Genomic DNA, 18708 nt, shown 5'->3' with positions numbered 1-18708 from the left:
ACTCTCTCTTTGCTTCCGAATTTCGATCCTTAGGCAGCGTTCCTGCTTGTTAATGAATAATTCTTTTCTGCTCGTTAATGAGTAATTCTTCTCTGGGTTTATGGCTCAGAGAACAACAGGAGATCTCAGGCAGCCTGGCAAGCACTGGCCTGTGTGGGAATCGCCTTCCAGTGGAATCGCAGCAAATCTCAACTCTAAACCCAGGGTGTCAATCTAAGCCTCAGTCCCAGTGTGCCCAGCTCTGCTGCCAGAGGCCTCGAGCTTTCCAGAGCTTCTGAGGGTCCAAGATTCAACTGCCCTCCTTTTCCTTTAATGCTCCAAGCCTTTCTCCCAGGCCCCACTGAGCCAATGCCCATGATTCCTGGTGGCTTTCAAGCTGATGCCACCCCTGAGGAAGGAGCTGGAGTGGCAGAGGTGAGCCTCATGGTTGACCCAGGGGAGGGGTAGGGAAGCCTAGGAGAGCCCATGAGGATGTGGCTGTGAGTGGGAAGATGTGGCACTCTGGCAGAAACACCCAGGGCTTCTGGGTGCCTGCCAGCACGTAAGCAGGAAGCGGGCACGAGCACACAGTTCTTAAAGCATTGTTTACTTTGGTTTTCACTTCTCCAAGGCTCAGGCATTAAAAAGTTCTAGTTCTTGGGTCTTGCACGTTTTCTCCATCACTCCTTCAGCCACTGCAATAGCTGAGGCGTGTAGTAGGTGATGATGACGTCGGCACCTGTGTTGGGAGAGAAGCGGGAAGCAGGGGGAGGGCAGGGCGTCAGCTCGGGGAATACCTTCTGGGAGATGAGGGCCGGGGGTGGGAAGAAGGCTACCATGAAGAGGCACAGCCCACGGGTGTCACAACCTAAGACTGAGTTCAGTTCTGGTGAGTCCTAGCTCTGTACGTTGTGTGACCTCGGGGAAGGCATTTTCTCCTTCTGGGCCTCAGTTTGCCAATGTATAAGACCGCACAGTGGGGGAAACAGGTAAGCTGTGAGTTCCCTCCCCACGCTGTATGCTTTACCAACAAAATCAGCTCCCATTTGTGAAGTGACAAGCATACGCCAACTACACGTAGCATCTCATTTAATCCTCCTGACAACCACGCACCAGCTATCTTATCCCTAGTTCATAGACAAGGACACTGAACTTAGAGAAGTGGCTTGGCCAAGGTCTCAAAACCAAAAAATAACAGAGGGCTCTGCGTACTTCACTGTTTCACATTCTCTCCTGCGGTTTCACGTCTCTTCCCCAGCCTGTCTAGATCTCTGGCATTTCCAGGCATGAGACTCCAGGCTGTCTCATGACTTTATTTCCCTATCTGGTCAAAGTGCCTATCAGTCCCTGCGGCACATGTCAAAAACTCCCACCCCTGCTTGCTCACCTGCTCTGCGGAAGGCAGTCATGACCTCCAGTACAGCAGCCTTGAGATCAAACGCTCCGGCCTGGGCTCCATGCCACAGCATGGCAAACTCTCCAGAAACGTGGTACACGGCGAGAGGGAGCTCAGGGTGCTGCGGAGAAGCAGCGGGGGGCAGGCAGGTTGAAGTAGGGGTGGGCATGCCTCTGGGAGTATCCCTTCCTCCCTGCTCAATGTGTGACCGTCTTGAGCCCCAAGCCCTGAGTCACTGCTGCTGCCGGCCTGGCCCATCCTCGAGCTGTTAAAGCAGAACTGTTCAAAGGCTCCTGCGAGCCCTGGCGCAGAGGCCCACAGTCGTTCCCGGGTGGGGACAGGGACGGGGGAGGGGGAGGGGGGTTGCTGGGGATTCCTGTTCCTGGGAAGACTGCTCAACTCCGAGATTCTGCAGTCCCTCGATCAAAGGGCCCAGAATCTGTGGACACACTCTCATCTCCCCGAGCCCCCTCTGGCCTCTGCCCTGTGCTCACCTTGTTCTTTACCTCCCGCACGATGTCCAGGTAGGGCATTCCTGGCTTCACCATGAGCATGTCAGCTCCTTCCCGTACATCCCGGTCCTAAGGGATGAGTTACGGTGTGGGCAGTGCCTGGGAGGCGAGGTGACAGGGGGACAGGCTGGGTGGGGCTGGCGCTCTGGTCACTCACCACCGCGCGGAGGGCCAGGCCTCGTGCTCCGGGCGGCAGCTGGTAGCAGCGGCGATCTCCAAAAGCTGGGCTCGACTGAGCTGCGTCCCTGGGAAGCAGAGACACCAGGGTGGGCTCCAGCTTTGGGTTAACGGGTCAGGGATTCAACAGCAGACCCCTGCCCATCCCCACTCACCGGAAAGGTCCATAGAAACAGGAAGCGAATTTGGCACTATAGCTCATCACTGATACCTGTGGGCAGATAATAGGGGTCTCGGCTCAGCCAGCCCTCCAGATGTCCCAGGGTGAAGTGACAGGGAGAGAAAGGACCCAGGCCGGAAGGAGAGGTGTGTGTCCTAGTCCCACTGGAGCTCTGGGCCTTGCTTTCTCTGTGTGAGGTGCAGACATGGGGGCAGGTCTGGTCCAGGCTCTTACTTCCTCCCCACGTGCTACCTGTACCCCTGCCCCTACCCTGTTGCCAAATCCATGTGCCATCAGAGCCTCCTTGATGGCTTCCACACGTCCGTCCATCATGTCCGACGGGGCCACCACCTGACAGCCTAAAGGGCAGAGGGTGGCCTTCAGAACTCTGGGACCCTCCTATCCACCCTGCCACCTCCCCGACCCAGGGGTGCCCATTTCTGCTGGTGGCTCACTCACCTGCCTTGGCATAGGCCAGCGCCACCTCTGCCAGCCGCTGGCGGCTCTCCTCAGCTTGGAACGACCCATTCTCACTCAGAAGCCCTGCAGGACAGACAGCTGGGTTTGGGGGAGCATCCCGGGCTTTGGCCCGTCTCCACCGCAGTGGGAGTGCTGGTGGCAGCAGGGCTGGTGGAAGGAGGGAAGCTCACCGCAGTGACCGTGGGAGGTGTAGGGGCACAGGCACACATCGCACGCCACCAGGAGGCCGGGGAAGTTCTTGCGCAACAGACGGATGGCTTCGATAGTCGGGGAGTCCTCGGAGTCTGCCGCAGAGCCTCGTTCATCCTAGGGACAGGGGAAGGACAAAGCGGAAGGACAAAATCACAGGAAGCCTTTGGAAGCCACAGTGGCCAGCCACCAGGGCACAGCCCCGGCCCTCTCCTTTATCACCACGACAGCCCCTGGACGAGGAGGCATGGGGAGGACCGTTCCCACTTTGCAGAGGGAAACCTGACTTGACCATTCAGAGCTACAGCCCTACTTAGCTTCCTGATCCTACATGGCTGCTGTTTCAAGGGCAGTGGCTGTGTCCGTTCACCGGTGGCCCCAGGGCCAGCACAAGGCTGGAGCGAGGGTGTGATCAGCGTGCAACCTCAGCTTATCCTCACCCAGCCTCCCCCTCCCCTTCCCTCTGACCCCTCCTCTGATTTGTCACCTTGGGAACTCTGCTGGGGACGCCGAAGACTAGGACACAGCGCAGGCCCTCCTCCACCAGGGGCTTCAGCATCTCTTCCAGCCGGTTCACACCATACCTGCATGGAGGGGCTGAAGTGAGGCAGGTCCCAGGCTAGGGTCCCCCCACGCCTCTGGCCTGTGCCTCTGTTAAGAGTCAAGGTGCACATGGCACCAGGAGGGCTCAAGCCTCACAGTACATGGAGGGGCAGGAATGCACCCACCAAACAGATGGGAAAACCGAGGCCCCACGTAGCAGAGCTATGGGATTCAGCTGTGGAAGGCCCCTTCAAGGTTCTGTTATTGACCTCCCATCTGAAGTTCAGCGTTCCTCTGCTATGGCGCCTCTGGTGACAGGTAGCTCATTACTGACCGAGGCTGCCTCTTTTGTTGTGGAACAACTCTGCCCCCCGAGACAGTCCTTCTGAGCTGAAGTCAGCCTCTCTGGATCTTCTGCCTCCTGGGTCTGCTTCTGCTTCCTGTCACCTCCACCTGTGAAATTGCTCCCTCCATCATAACCCTGCCCTCCCCACTCCGTCTCCTACCTGGCCACTCCTGGGAGGCTGGCGATAGGCTGTTTGTCATCAGGAACATCCCTGCAAGAGCGGGGGATGGGCTATGGATTGGTAGCTGTGGGAAGGGCCAGTGGTGAGGGGGTGACTGGGAGAGATGGTTGGGAAACTCGGAAGGAATATGGAGGTGGAGATGGTGGGAGGAAGATGGGATCCAGTGTCTGGTTCCCCTGCCTGGCCAAGCCCAGGGCCTGAAATAATAATAGGAACAACAAGAATAACAGTGACAACAAGCAACTGTACTCAAAGAACAGTACTCCTAGGAAGGAGTCAAGTGGTTAAGAACTTGGACACTGAGATCAGAAGGTCCTTGCTTGCTATCCCAGCCACTTACTGACTGGGCGACCTTGGCCAAATGGTACTCTTTGAGCCTCAGGGCCTTCACCTGTATCCTGGGTCAATTCATTCATTCATTCAACAAATATTTATTGAGCACTTAATATGTGTCAGGTACTGTTGTAGGCTCTGGCAACACAACAGTGAACAAAACAGACAAAAATCCCTGCCCTCGTGGAGATGACATTCTAAGGGATAATATCCGTATTTTTCTCATATGAATACTGTCAGGGTGGAATGAGATAATATACACAGGTGCTTAGCATACTAGTACCTGGGACACAGTAAGCCCTCAATATGTATCAGCTGTGCTATCATGACTGATCATGACTGCCACCTCTGACATGTACACAGTACTTTACAGCCAACAAAACATCGTCTCGGCTTCTGTCTTGTTGCAAAAACTCAGGATGAAAAAGGCAAGGGTTATTTTTATTTTCCAAATGGGAAGACTGTATTCTCTTCAAGGTTTGTTTTTTTCTTAATGGCTGTCCCTAACCCAGCAGGCCACTTCAATACCTTTAGCTCCAAGCTGACAGCCCCACTTTATCCCCGCAACACAGACACCTGCTCTGTTCACGTGCATGCACACACACTCAACCCACCCCCTGCCGATCAGAGACCTGGCTCATTTGCGGACTCACGTGACAAAGATGGGGTAGATGAGGCTGGAGGCACTGAGGCTGGTGGTGGTTGCCTGCCAGGTCCGAAGTAGTGGGTGGAAGTAGCCGCTGTGCAGGACTGACTGGGGCTGCATGGTGGGCAGCGGGGACAGAGGGCAGCCGGGTGGCTGGAACTGAGGGCTCTTGGGGGTCTGCCTCGTGCTCAGCTCTGTGAGGGCGACGAGAGGTGCATGAGACGTGGTCCCTGGCACCGGGAGATGGTCACATACCCGCAGGCTTTTCCAGATTCCTGCTTCCCCTGCTCTCTACCCCAGTGCTACTCCTAGTGGGGTTCACCAATCCCTGCCGGTGTGCACCAAGATAAATAGGCACTTTCATGAAACTTCAGAAACTTCCAGAGCAAGTTGAATCTAATAATATAAAATCTGGGTTTGTATTTTATTTGCTCTCTTTTTTTAAAACAACATGTCTCTATTAATTCATTTTCATTGCATTTTATCAAAGAATCAGTCTAGGATGGACTGGACATTACTATGAGAAGCCCTGATCTAGCCACCACTTAAGCTTTGCCTATTCTATGAACAATGTCCGTGGCCATGGCAGAAATTTTAGAAAAGTACAGATAAGCAAAAAGAGAAAAATTTCCTGTAATTCTACCTCTAGGGGAAAACTGTTAACCCCTTGGTACACGGACACACACTAAGAGGATTAAATCGCACCGTGCTGACAGACAGACAGACATGCCTGTGGAGTGGCCACGGAGGCTGCTTTTCCAGCCCGAGAGCCTTCTGCCGCTCCCCAAGCACACTTGGCTGCGTTCCGCTCACCCTCTTTCCCTAGGAGGCTGGTGCTCTTTCCACAACTTCCCCATCCCCAAGTCCTACCAGGTTGTTCACCAGGCGGCCCCTCCTTCCCTCTCCCCTGCAGCATCTCTTCTTGCCCAGATCACAGTCTCTCTTATATACCAGTTCTCTGTGGCCTTATCTTATCTCGTCTCAGTAGGCGGAGCTTCTGCAGGGCAGGGTCCACACTTAGTTCATGTTTGCCTCCTGCACAGCACTCTGCCACACAGTAAATACATTTACCCACATGAAGTACAAGACAATATGCCCTAAATGCCAAATAAGGGGTGTAAGACGGAAGCTGGGGCATTAACGTTTGTTTCTTGAGCACCTACTATGTGCCAGGCCACGCTGGGCACTCGCACACATGATTTCTCATCCAGTTGGCACCGCAGTCCCAGGGGATCGGGCTGACTGAGCGCATCTCGGAGAGGCCGAGCCTACCATGAAGGAACCATGACTTCCAATGTGAGTTAGGAGGTCAGAAGCTTGTTGGAAGAAGACAGGACTAGAACTCGGTTTTGCAGGATGAGTGGGCTCGGCTTGGCAGAGGGAAAGGGGAGAATGTTCCCTCCGGAGGGGAAAGAAGGGGCCAGGAGGACGGGCTGTGGACTGCTCTGAGGACTGAAGAGGCAATCGAGGATGTGTGTTTGGAGGGGAGGGGCGGCCAGACCTAGGACGGGGAAGATTTCTGAGCAGGGGGCGGGGCAGGGGCCTGCTCAGAGCCTGGCTTTAGGAAGATAATTCTTGCATCCTGAGCAGAGCTGACTAGAAGCAGAGGAGAACAGAGGCTGTGGGGGCGAGAGGGGTAGGGAGGAGGGGCCATCCTAAGGCGGCCAAGAGGCAGTCTCTTGGGGCGGATGCGCTAGCTTGCTTGACCTGGAGGGCAGCGGAGACAGGGACAGGCAGGAAGAGGGCGGGGGGAGGTGAGCTTGGAGAGAGAGGAGGTGGGGAGCTCCATTTTAGACGCTTCTTTTTGGAGGTGCCTAACAGCCAAGTAGGGGGAAAACAAAGAGCCACCAATCTCTCCTTGTATGAATGGGACCTCAAGACCCAGAGACGGACAGGGACTTACCCACGCTGCACACTCTCTGGGCCTGGTGGGGGTCCTTCAGTACACTGATGATGCCTTCCCCTCCCCCTGTCCTCCAGCCTCCCAGGCCCCTGGGCTCCCTCCCAACTAGCTCAGGGGCCTGTTTCATCTGATCCTCCTCCTTGGCGGGGTTGGGGTTATCAGGAGCCACACAGGAGCCACTCCACCACCACACCCCTGGGCCAGCCACATCATCTGACCCAGGGGCAAGCCAGGCCTCCCCAAAGATGTCCCAACTCCCATATGAGCAATCATTTAGCAGATACAAAGTCCTGAGTGCCCATTTTGTGCAAGATTTTGCTCTTAGGTCTGCCAAGGATTAGCCCAGCTCAGAGAGGTTAAGTCACTTGCCCGAGACCACACAGCTAGTGACTGAGCCAGAATTTGAGTTTGTTGTAGACAATGAGTGCAGGGTTTTACCTACCATACCCCATACTACTGATAAACACTTGATTCAGTAGGCATTGCTCTGCCTATACTATCTCTGCCTTGGAGAGATGGAGGGTATCAGAGAAAAATATACTGAGTGTATGTTGTGTGCTGGGCACTGCCCTAGGTACTTTACACATATATATTATCCCATTTAATTGCAGAGAATTGTTCTAACTTTTAATGATAAGGAGACGGAGGCTCAGAGAGGTTAACTGACTTGCTCAATGTCATTCTAGAGTCACATCATATTTTGAAGGTAGGTCTTTGGGTCTCTAACTCACTTTCCAGAGCACCTTTATAGCAGCAGGCCCCCAGCTTCTGGAATCCAAAGCTGCATTCCACTGGCTTCAAACCCACATCTACTTTAGAAGGCTGAGGAAGCAAATGCCTTCTGCTTATCAGAAGCGAAAGGGCAGGGCTGCCTAGGGGCCTTGCAGTCCAATTCACCCGGAGGAGACTGGGGGTTTGGGGGTGGGGGTTAGAGAGTGGTGAGGGGGAGGCCTTACTAGGGCAGTTCCACTTTGATCTGGTTTTTTTTTTTTTTAATTTTAGGATTCAGAGAGAGATTTGAGAAATGGGTATTAGTGCTGAAAAAAATAAAAAAGTTGAAAATCACCAACCCTGTTTAATCTTTTACATTCTGCTGTGGAAAGTAGGGCGCAGAAAGGAGACAGGAGTTATTTGACATCCACAGCGAGTCAGGTACAAAGCTGGGCTTGACCATGGGTCTCCTGGCTTCTACTCAAGGGCCTGTCACCTGCCCCACAGGTAGTCATTCTGTTACATACGTGCTTAATAAACAAACATCTGTTTTTTTTGTTGTTGTTTGTTTTGCTGTGCCACGTGTCACCTTAGTTCCCCGAACAGGGATCGAACCCGTGCCCGCTGCAGTGGAAGCGTGGAGTCTTAACCACTGGACCGCCAGGGAAGCCCCAATAAACAAAGAACTGTGCAGTAGAACACCACCCCCTGAGCAACAGAGGTGCTTCTCTGTTTGCAGAGCCAAATCCAGGTGGAGGTTTTGCTTTGCCAAAAGTCCCTGAAAAATTGGAAGATGTTCACATACTTGGAAGGGGCACTTCTCCCAAATTAAGGGAGCCCGTAAGCCACAGCTTAAATCCTGTGACACCACACTGAAGACAAGGGTAAGTCACCATGGGATGCAGAACAGCTTAGCTTAACTGGAAGGCTGTAGCAGGCAGTGCAGAAAGAGTAATGTTTCAGGGTCAAACAGTCCCAGGTCTGCTCTGTGCTCTGTGTATGACTTTGGGCAAGGTTGCAGAATCTTCATTTCGTAATCTATGAAATGGGAATGATACTATCAAACTTGCAAAGCTGCAGAGAAGATCAGAGGTAGTGAAGAGGTGCATGCCTGGCACAGTAGCCGCTCAGTAAATAGGCAGCTACTTTTACTATCATTAGGAGTAGAAGTGGGCTGACAAGACCTCCTGGAGTGGATCACAGCTGTGTCCTCTGCACCACACCCAGAAGGGAGAACTTTCACTCAAACCTGGATGGGCCACAGGGTCTCCCAGGATATCTGAGGTGGGGTCCTTGCCTTCCAGCAGCTTATGTGGTGAAGGAGAAATAGTCACCATACAGTTGCTACAGTAGAGGGGTGGACTATATGCTATAGGAGGGACCTGTGTCTCTGGGAATCAAGGATGGATGGCTTCATGGAACAGGCAACACTGAGGGATAAGTAAAATTTCAGATTGATTGTGAAAGTATCTCCTTCGTTAGAAGGTAACTTCTCCAACTTGGGAGTAACCTAAGCTGGGCCCTGAGAACTACCACCCGGAGGGGCTGAGAAGAGATGCAGGGCCTGATCCCCCCATGTTGTGCTCCACTGAGGATTCCAGAGGCTGTGGTCTTGGCACAGAGGGTTGTGAGCTGCTGCCAGCGATGGCAGGCTCTGCCACTTGCAGGGGAGGGCCAGCTAGGTAGAAGGTGGCCAGGGCTGAGAAATCCAAACCCCCAGAAGGGCCCAGGACAGCAGCTGTCAGGCAGTTCTGAAAAGGAGCCAACTGGCTACCTGTTTATTCAAACTGCATTTCCTGAATATCTACTCTGGGCCTGCCCCAGTGCTAGGAACAGGGATTAAAGAGAAGGAGACCCAGGCCTTGACTTGGCTTTGAAGAGCCCAAATCTCCTCTGGAGCTAAAGGAGAATCAGCCAGTTCCACAAATTCCTAGAACGTACTGACGAAGAGGTTCCTTAAAGCTTGCTGACTGTATTATTGAAATGATGGTGATACTGGGCTGACATTGGTCCAAGATCCTGCAGGGGGTCAGTGGCAGATCTCGGGGAGGAATCCAGGTCTCCAGCAGAGAAGTCCTCAATGTCCACCATTACCCCTTGATACTTTAAGTATAGATTTCAAAGCTGCTTATCAGTGGAGCTGGGCTCCTGGAGAGCTCCGGGTGAAGGGGGTGAGGGAGGAAAGAGGCAGAACGGTGACTCTGGACATGGCTGCAGTTGGCAGCATGAGGGTTACGGGTGTGGGTTTTGGAGTCTGTAGATGTGGGTTCAAATCCTGTGTCTGTCACCTTCCAGCTGTCTGACCTCAGAATCCTCATCTGGTAAATAAGGACTTGAACAGACCTCAATGGGCTGTTGTTAAGACTGAATGGGCCAATGAATGTAACTTATGTACAATCCTAGCACAGAGCGGCTGTTATTGTTTGCACCTCCCTCCCCCATCCTGCGAGGCACCTCGGGCTCTCCACTGATGGAGACTACCCAAGCGGTCTCCAAGGGAATGGACCCCAGCCAGGAGACTCGGAGCCCAGACCCGGGTCCCCAAGGGCAACGGCCACGCAGAGACCTCAACCCCGCTGCAGCAGAACAATCTACCTCTAAGAGCCTAAATAGGAGTCCCAGAGTGACTCCGTCCCCGGCTGCACCGCCAGCGCTTGTGGATTACAGCAGAGTCTGGGTCTGGGGACACAAGACTTTGATGCCACAGCCCCTGCCTCCAAGTCCGCCATCTCCCCGAGTCCAGTCCCCACTCACCTGCCTCCCTAAGGAATCTGAGACGCCACTCCCGCCAGCACTGCCGCGCGCTCTAGTCTCCCAGGGCCCACGTGGGGGCGGGGCGGCTCTCCCGGAAGCAGCTCCCTCTCTCACAGCCCGCCCCCTACCGCGTGCAGGCCATCCCCCCTGCGGGCACTTGGCCTGAGGTCGGCTCCGGCCGATGCCACGCCCACTGACGTCAGTAGGCCTGGCCAATCGGGTTGCCGAAAGGCTGAAGGGCCCGCCCCTCCCTACGCTGAGGTTCGCTCCTGAGCTGCGGAAGTCCCGGGGGAGCCCACTTGGGGGCGCAGGAGCGGCGCGGCAAGGGTGCTGCGTGTGAACCGGCCTCGAGGTTAGAGCCCTGAGGTGTTCTTTATAGCTCCTCTTTTCCCAGCCTAGCGCATACTTGGCACTGGTTGTTTATTGAAAGAATAATTAGATGTCAAGGACATTAAAACAACACCATAGTGCCTAACACAATAACTAAGTCCATTTTTGCGGACTGAGCATTTTAAAGTTGTTGAGTTCAGCACCAGGCTGCCCTCCAAGTTTTCAGAGAAAATTTATTCCAGCGTAATTTCTCAGGGCTTACTCACTCTGTACCATAGTTTGGGAGATGTGATGTGAAAGACATGGGCACTTTGGAAAGGCTCCAAGTCTGATAGGGGCATCAGACCTGTCTATTATGGGTACAATGAGAGATTTGACCAAAAGTCTGGGGGGGAAAGATGGGGCAGGAGGGCTCTGGTGAGGCTTATGGGGCTTGGGTGAACTGGTAGCATTAGATGAGTGAAATAGGGGTCAGGATCAATACCCTAGCAAATTAATTCCTTTTTCCCCCCCCTAAATATTTACTTATTTATTAATTTGGCTGTGCCGGGTCTTAGTTGCTGCACGCGGGATCTTTAGTCGTGGCATGCGGGATCTTTAGTTGTGGCATGTGGGATCTAGTTCCCTGACCAGGGATCGAACCCAGGCCTCTTGCATTGGGAGTGTATTAACTGCTGGACCACCAGGGAAGTCCCAGGAAATCCTTTGTGAAAGTGAGAGGGGGATTATTGAAAAGTCGACTTTGAACTGTGAAGAATGTCAGAGGGTTGTATTACACTTATTCTCAGATTTTATTTCTCAAAATCTGTACCCCAAACCTGTTTTATACCGCCTTATACTCCAAGTCTAAGAGGCAGAGAGGCTTAATGCTAGGAAAATATGACACTGCTTAGTTCCCAGCTGCTAGAGTTCTGATCTGTGTTCCAATAAGGAAGGTGGTGGAAAGAAAGTAATGCTTTTTTGTGCATTAAAGAGTTAGGGACAGTACCATACATTTTACATTCACTTACCTAATTTTGATGACAACTATGTTACTATCCTCATTTTATAGACTGGGAAAATAATTGCCAGGAGATTAATTTGCCCCATGCCACACTGGGATTTCTCTTCATTGCCTGCGAACCATATTCCTTCAACTCACAGAGGTAATTACTATTTATTTTTTTCCCCAGTTTAGATCCCCTGCCCAGCAGGTCTTTCATAACACCTCTCCTGGACTTCCCTGGTGGTCCAGTAGTTAAGACTCCATGCTTCCAATGCAGGGGACATGGGTTCAATCCCTGGGCGGGGAAGTTCCGCATGCTACATGGCATGGCCAAAAACAACAACAACAAAATACCTCTCCTATCTCTGAGTTTATTGATAACTAAAAATAATTAGTACCATTGGATACCTCCAAGATCCCAAACAGGGTGGAAAACTTAAGAATGTTGCTGTTTGGTGTAATCTATTTTTCCCATGTCACTCTTATTCTTGACTGAGAGACCTGTTCCCACTTCTAGCACCCCCCCCTTTAAAATATAATTTTACCTTAATCTGTCACTCTTATCCATAAAAAGTATTGTGAATGCAACGACATGACTCTTAAATGTAACGCTGAGCAAAAGGAGTCAGACACAAGAGAACATATTGTATGAATTCATTTATATGAAGCACAAACCCAGGCAAAATTAACCTGTGCTGGAATTCAAGATAGCGACTACTACTGGGGAGATAGGAAGTGACTGGAAGGGAGATTGAAGGTTCTTCTTAGGGTGCTGGTCATGTTGTTTATTGATCTCAGTGTGACTTTCATGGATATGTTTAATTAATTAATTAATTAAATTTTTTTCTTGGCTGTACCTGTGCTGCTTGTGGTATCTTGGTTCCCCAACCAGGGATTGAACCCGGGCCCTTGGCAGTGAAAGTGTGGAGTCCTAACCTCTGGACCACCAGGGAATTCCTTCATAGATGTCTTTAGTTTGTGAAAATTTATCAACCTCTACTCTTATTTGCACCTTTTAGTATGTATATTCTACTTACTAAGTAAAAAGTAAAAAAAAAAAAAACCCAAACTCCCACTTTATTGAGTGCCTTCCAGGTAGGTACATGGCACTGGGCTAAATGCTTGTGAAGAGCATAAAAAGAACCAGATATTAGTGGTTGCCAGGGGCAAGGGGAGGGAAGCATGGGGAATAACTGCTTGACTGGTATGAGGTTTTATTTTGGGGTGATGAACATGTTTTGGAACTAGATAGACGTGGTGGCTGTGAATGTGCTAAATGCCACCGAGTTGCTCGTTTTAAAATGGTTAATTTTGGGCTTCCCCATTGGTGCAGTGGTTAAGAATCTGCCTGCCAATGCAGGGGACACGGGTTCGACCCCTGGTCCGGGAAGATCCCACATGCCGCGGACCAACTAAGCCCATGCGCCACAAGTACTGAGCCTGCACTCTAGAGCTTACGAGCCACAACTACTGAGCCCGCGTGCCTAGAGCCCGTGCTCCGCAACAAGGGAAGCCATCACAATGAGAAGCCCGCGCACCACAACGAATAGTAGCCCCCGCTCACCACAACTAGAGAAAGCCTGCACGCAGCAACGAAGACCCAATGCAGCCAAAAATAAATAAATAACTTTATTAAAAAAAAGGTTAATTTTATGTTCTGTGAATTTTATCTCAATCAAAAAAGGAAATTGGTTAACCAAATTCAATATGGGTTTTTTCTTAGCTTTGACAAATGTACCATGGTTATGTAAGATTAACATGAGGGCAAATTGGGTGATGGTTATACTCTGCTACTTTTCTGTAAATCTAAAATTGTTCAAAAATAAAGTTTAGTTAACAAAAAAATAGAAGCAAGGCAGTGGACCACTGGAACGGAATCCCAGCTTTTATAAATTAGTGGTAAGTCACTTCTCTCTGATGAGCCTCAATTTCCCATCTGTGAAAACAGGAGTTTTTTTGTAATTTTGCATGGGTAAGGATGGTAACCCTCCCACCCTCCAAATCCAAATCAGAATCTCTAAGCATGAAGGGCTGTGGTTAAAAACAGAGGAGAAACATTACCTTGGCCTAGTAAGGAAACTTCAAAATCCGGATACCACTACAGGATTGAGAGAGGTGTGGTTGGGAAAAACTGGCGGATGACCTCAAAGATTCTTCCCAGTCCTTGAATTCTATAGTTTTAAGTTATAGTCCCCACTCGCAGGAAACATGGTTTTTCTTAGATAGTCATAGTTTGGTAAGAACTAGGGTTGTGTGGAAGAGTTCTTTGGGCGATTCATTCTTGACTGGAGCCTTATGTTGGGGTAGAAACATGTTACAGAAGGTCAGGTGAGCCCACCTTAAGCAGGCTTTGAATAACAACAGGCCTAGGTATGGATTTGACTTAACAGAAAGCAGTGAGGGACTGCAACATAGCAATGTTCCAGGAAGATCCACTTGGCAAGCAGTACACAGAGGAAGCTAAGGGAAGCAGAGATGAGGCAGGAAACTGAGCTCAAAGGAAGCCACAGAAGTCCAGATGGGACTTGAGGGCTTGGCTGTGTGGTGCTCATGGGAATTAAGAAACGATATGTTAAAAAAAGAAAAAAAAAGAAACGACATATTTCTAGGGACTTCCCTAGTCATCCAGTGGTTAAGACTCCATGCTACCACTGAAGGGGGCTCAGGTTCAACTGAGATCCCACATGCTGTGCAGCACGGCCAAAAAAGAAAAACCAATATATTTCTAGATATACGCCCCTATGTTCATCGTGGCACAGCATTCTTTACAATAGCCAAGATATGGAAACAACCTAAGTGCCCACCAACGAATGGATAATGAAGATGTGGTGTATATATATAATGGAATACTATTCAGCCATAAAAAAGATGAAACCCTGCCATTTGTGACAACATGAATGGACCTTGAGGTTATTATGCTAAGTGAAATAAGTCCTGTGGAGAATACCGTATGATTTCACTCATATGTGCAACATAAAAAACTAAAACAAAACCCCAACTAAATTAACAAACCAAACCAAACCTACAGAGAACTGAGCAGCAGTTACCAGAGGGGGAGGGGCAAGGAGGAGGGAAAAATGGGTAAAGGGAATCAACAGTATGGTGATGAATGGAAAATAAAATTTTGGTGGGTAGCATGTTGTAGAATATACAGAAGTAGAAACAGAATGTTGTACACAAGAAACCTATGTTATAAATCAATATTACGTAAATTAAAAAAATTACACAATTAGAAATGAATATATTAATATAGAATGAGCAAACTGAAGTTAAACTTGAACTATTTTGGTAATCCTTAAATAATATTCTTCTGCTCCAAAAGCAATCAAATACTTGGTAACAGTGCCTATGTCTAGTAGAAGCCACAAAGATTAGTCTTTATCACACAGAGTACAAATGTTATGCTGTGTATGTATCCAGACTTTACATTCTCCTTAGGCTACTATTATGAAAGAAAACAGATTATCTTCGACAAGATTATAAAAATGATTTCTTTCCTATTCTGAAGCTGCTCTGTTAATTCAAAGGGAAATGAAAATATGTATGGAAGAGAAAAACAAAAATAAAAACAAGGCCTTGCTGTGTACATGCCACTGTGCTAAAAGTCTTCTGTTATCTTTCAAAATTCTCCTTTTAAGGTAGGTATTAATACTGCCAATTTAGAGATGAAAAAACTGAAGTTCAGTGTATTTAAAAAAAAATCATTTGTACAATAACCAACTATGAAGGACTCAGTGTATGCTGTTTTCCCAGAGACATATACTGTGACATTGTAACGAACTTGTAGAAATAGCATCGATATAAATTTCAAGGGAGAAATAAGAAATATATTGAATAGCTTTGTCTTTCATACAAATATAAATGTGAGAGACAGGAAAAAAAAAAGAAGCGATGTTTCTGCTGTGGAGAAGGAAAAAGCCACTGGACCTAATGAGCGTTGGGCTTGTGTATCTATCTGTGAATTATGATTTGAAACAGTTACGTAATCTAGGGGTAATACAGTGTCATAGCTGAAATCATGGAGATATCAGTGGTGTTCCTTCATAGGATTTAAGAGTTAATACTTGAAAGCATTTAAAACAGTGCCAGGAACACAGCAGGGACTCAATAAATGTTTGGAGTTGTTGAGCATCTACCATGTATATGACCAGCAGAGCCATGGGAAGCTCTCACTGTGGTTGAAGAGCAGCAGCGCCCCTGCTTGTTAATGAGCAGCATCTGCTGGTCATCCAAGGTGACGCAGGATCCCATATTTATAAGGGTCTGGCTCAGTCCACACCCCAAGAACTGTACAGAGCATGATCAGTGGTCCTCCCCAAAAGCAAACTTACAAACAAGAAGGATTAAAGAGGAGTCATCACTTTTAACAAGAATTTTTATTTATACAAAGCATTATAATTTTCTCAATATTCTTCACTCATTTATCAACAAACTTTCCACTGTATTCATTTAACAAATTAACAGTGTCACACTACATTTCACTACCTTTCAACCTCCAAGCACTCAACTTAGAGACGAACAAAAAAGTGCTCGAAGCACCAAATGGAAAGAGAAGAAAACTAGGAAAGGTCAACAGAGATACTTCAGAAGCAGTTAAAGGGCATGGCTTAGGGGAGGAATTAGATTCCTGAGCACCATCAGATTTCCCTTATGGTTCAGAGAGGTTTACAAAATCATTTTTAAAAGACATGAGATTAGAACTAGGGAATCAGACGAAACCACACTTTGGGATATTAAGCAGGTCATCCAAGTTCCTGGATTGGGAGAAGTGTGAAAAAGAGGGACAGAGAAAGTGGGAATGGGGAGCAGAGGAGAGGCAGAACAGAGACAGGAGGTGAGAAGCACAGAGGGAGAAAGTTGTGCCTAGAAGAAATAAAGTCTGGAACTTGTCATGAATTGGAATAATGAAAAGCCAAGTCACAAGTCTAGGAGATGGACTACAAGAAGAGAAAGCCTGGAATTTTATACCTTCCAGGAGGTGACAACAAATCCTGAAGCTGTACAGTCGCAGGCAGTGAGGTGCATTTAAGACTAAACCATCTGTTTTACAAGAGTAAGACGCTGGCAACCTTACTTGACTAATTCTACTCTGTTGATTTAAAAGCGTTATGTGCCAAGAACATAGCCACCCAAGCAGGTAACGTGCCTATAGGCAATATAGAAGGGGTCCAAGCCAACTGAGTCTGTAGAAACCAAAATTCAGTTAATGTTACTGTCAAGTGAGGAAACAATAGAAAAGATTTCATTGTTCTCTTGAACCCTTATAGTAATTTCCTAAAGCTAAGCCATTCTGATCACCTGAAATAAGCTAGTATTGCCAAATCCTGTACAATCAGATAGGCTGACCATGATCAAACCCCAATTTTTCCTGAGCCTTGGCTGCCTCTGTGATCTGGAACACAGTCGGCAGCATGGAAGTTATTATTACTTTTTTGGGGGGCGGGGAGGGAACTGGGGATCAACAACTGCCTAACTATACGTGTAAGTAAACAAGAGAGATCAAATTGACCAATTAAATTAGCTCTTCAGAATCTCTCTTGCCAAAAAGTCATAACCTTGAGACTGATTAAGCAAAACAGGATTCCGCTACTCAGATGCTCCGAGTCTGGGAAGCGCTGGTTTTGATGATAATTCTGATGATAATTCAGTTTTTATTTCGATCTTCTGCCTAAGACTACTCTGCCCAGCACGAAAATGCTTCACACAAACGTGTACGGCGTTTCAGAGTGGTACCTTCCGAGCTGCGTCTCCCCATCCTCTCAGTTGTCCACTTCCTCCTCTTCATTCTGTTCTTCTTCCTCCAGCCTCTCCTCATCTTCATCGTTGTCCTCATCCCTGCTCTTGTCTTGCTCTTCTGAATCTGTTTTTTTGTCTTTGTCCTTCTTCTTTTGCTCTGAAGCTTCCTTCTTGCCTTTTTGCTCCCTCCTGTAAGCTGTAAGGATGAAGGGGAGGGAGTTAGGAGGCAAGACTGAACCAGACTGCAGCAGCTAACTCCACTGCATAATTGGAAAAGCTGAGGCACAGAAGGAAAAATAACCCGCCCAGCACCACAAACAGTTATGCGGTGGTGCCTGCCATCGGAGTCGCATCCAATACTTTGCTTACCGGACTTAAAGGCACCCCAGCTGATAAAGACTTAGGGTCAGGTGAGCAGATCATACAGGATGAACATCTACTTGGATGAGAAAACGAAAGGGTAGTTACCTTCCAGAGCTTCTTTTAACGGGGTCACGAACCGCTGAAACTCCATCTCCTCCATGGCGGAGAGCACATCGCTGGCATTCAGTGTCTTGCGTTTCCCTTTCATCGCGAAGTTGTTGGCACTGAAAGAAGAAAGATTAAGGGCTGTCAGATGCCCTCTTGCCGCGTACGGAGTGGGTGGGAAAAGGAGCACCCAGAAGTGGCACGAGAAAGCCTGCATGCACGGATTTTTGTGACACGGTAAGTCCCTCCCTTACCTGTACAAAAGGGTTAAAGCAAAGTTACTGTTTTCTTATTTTGTTTCAGAGATTGCAAGACCTGGACGAGGGCTCTGAACCTCCCTCCACTGAGGTAGAACATAATTCCTGGGGTTTGCGGCCTCCAGGCCACGAACTCCGAACCAGTGTGTGTGTGTGTGGGGGGTCTCTTTACCCCTTATGCCCAGCTAAGCTCTGGCTAGCTCTGTCCGCCTCACCAGGATGTGGCGTACAGCACGAAGACGCTGGCGGCGCGGGAGATGGCGCTCCGGGCCTCCTTGGAGATGCTGACACCGTCCGGGAGCTGTGAGAAAAGCGCGGGTGAGCAAAGCTACCGGCCCAGGACCTGTTTTCCCCTGCCCGCTCGTCCGCCCCTGGCCCGTCCGCCAGCCGGAGCTGCTCACCGCCTCCTTGATGATCCTGGTGATGACGGCATTGGGCAGGTTTAGGTCCTCGGGCCTCTCCGCCATTGCCGCGGCCGGGGCCCAGGCCTCGGACCTCCTTTTCAGGCAGCTACAGCGTCCGGACTTCCCGCGTCGCCACGGTCTGACCCAACGAGGCTTCCGTCGCGCCCCGCGTGGCCCACACAGTGTCCCACAGTGCCCCGCGCGCCATAACCTTCCTC

At 49.5% G+C, this 18708-nt stretch overlaps 3 protein-coding genes across 7 annotated transcripts in view; all 3 read right to left on the bottom strand.

Moving 5' to 3' along the window:
- Positions 1-18708, bottom strand: part of RNF183 (ring finger protein 183) — a gene marked incomplete at its 3' end in the record, with an annotated part of 360397 nt that overhangs the window by 77367 nt on the left and 264322 nt on the right. The window lies entirely within an intron of this gene.
- On the bottom strand, positions 568-10478 carry ALAD (aminolevulinate dehydratase). Of its 5 annotated transcripts, XM_082657562.1 has the most exons (13): positions 6846-6988; positions 5894-5989; positions 4950-5136; positions 3943-3993; positions 3381-3477; positions 2875-3010; positions 2684-2767; positions 2495-2583; positions 2220-2275; positions 2045-2132; positions 1870-1956; positions 1367-1496; positions 568-718 (listed from the first exon to the last, which is right to left on the bottom strand). In XM_082657562.1, exons 1-13 carry the CDS (start codon positions 6970-6972, stop codon positions 660-662), a joined length of 1287 nt encoding a protein of 428 aa, XP_082513688.1. In that variant the 5' UTR covers positions 6973-6988; the 3' UTR covers positions 568-659. The 5 variants fall into 5 exon arrangements, with proteins under 5 accessions (XP_082513688.1, XP_082513691.1, XP_082513689.1 ...); XM_082657565.1 differs by lacking the exons at positions 5894-5989; positions 6846-6988 and adding an exon at positions 10311-10478; XM_082657563.1 differs by lacking the exon at positions 5894-5989 and having other exon boundaries at positions 6846-6992.
- Positions 15983-18704, bottom strand: POLE3 (DNA polymerase epsilon 3, accessory subunit). Its single transcript, XM_082656648.1, has 4 exons — positions 18488-18704; positions 18302-18387; positions 17830-17948; positions 15983-17557 (listed from the first exon to the last, which is right to left on the bottom strand). Exons 1-4 carry the CDS (start codon positions 18551-18553, stop codon positions 17385-17387), a joined length of 444 nt encoding a protein of 147 aa, XP_082512774.1. The 5' UTR covers positions 18554-18704; the 3' UTR covers positions 15983-17384.

The sequence above is a fragment of the Grampus griseus genome (assembly GCF_964374135.1).
Source record: "Grampus griseus genome assembly, chromosome: 6".
In the NCBI taxonomy this organism is placed as follows: Eukaryota; Metazoa; Chordata; class Mammalia; order Artiodactyla; family Delphinidae; genus Grampus; species Grampus griseus.
This window is presented reverse-complemented; position numbering and strand designations above follow the sequence as displayed.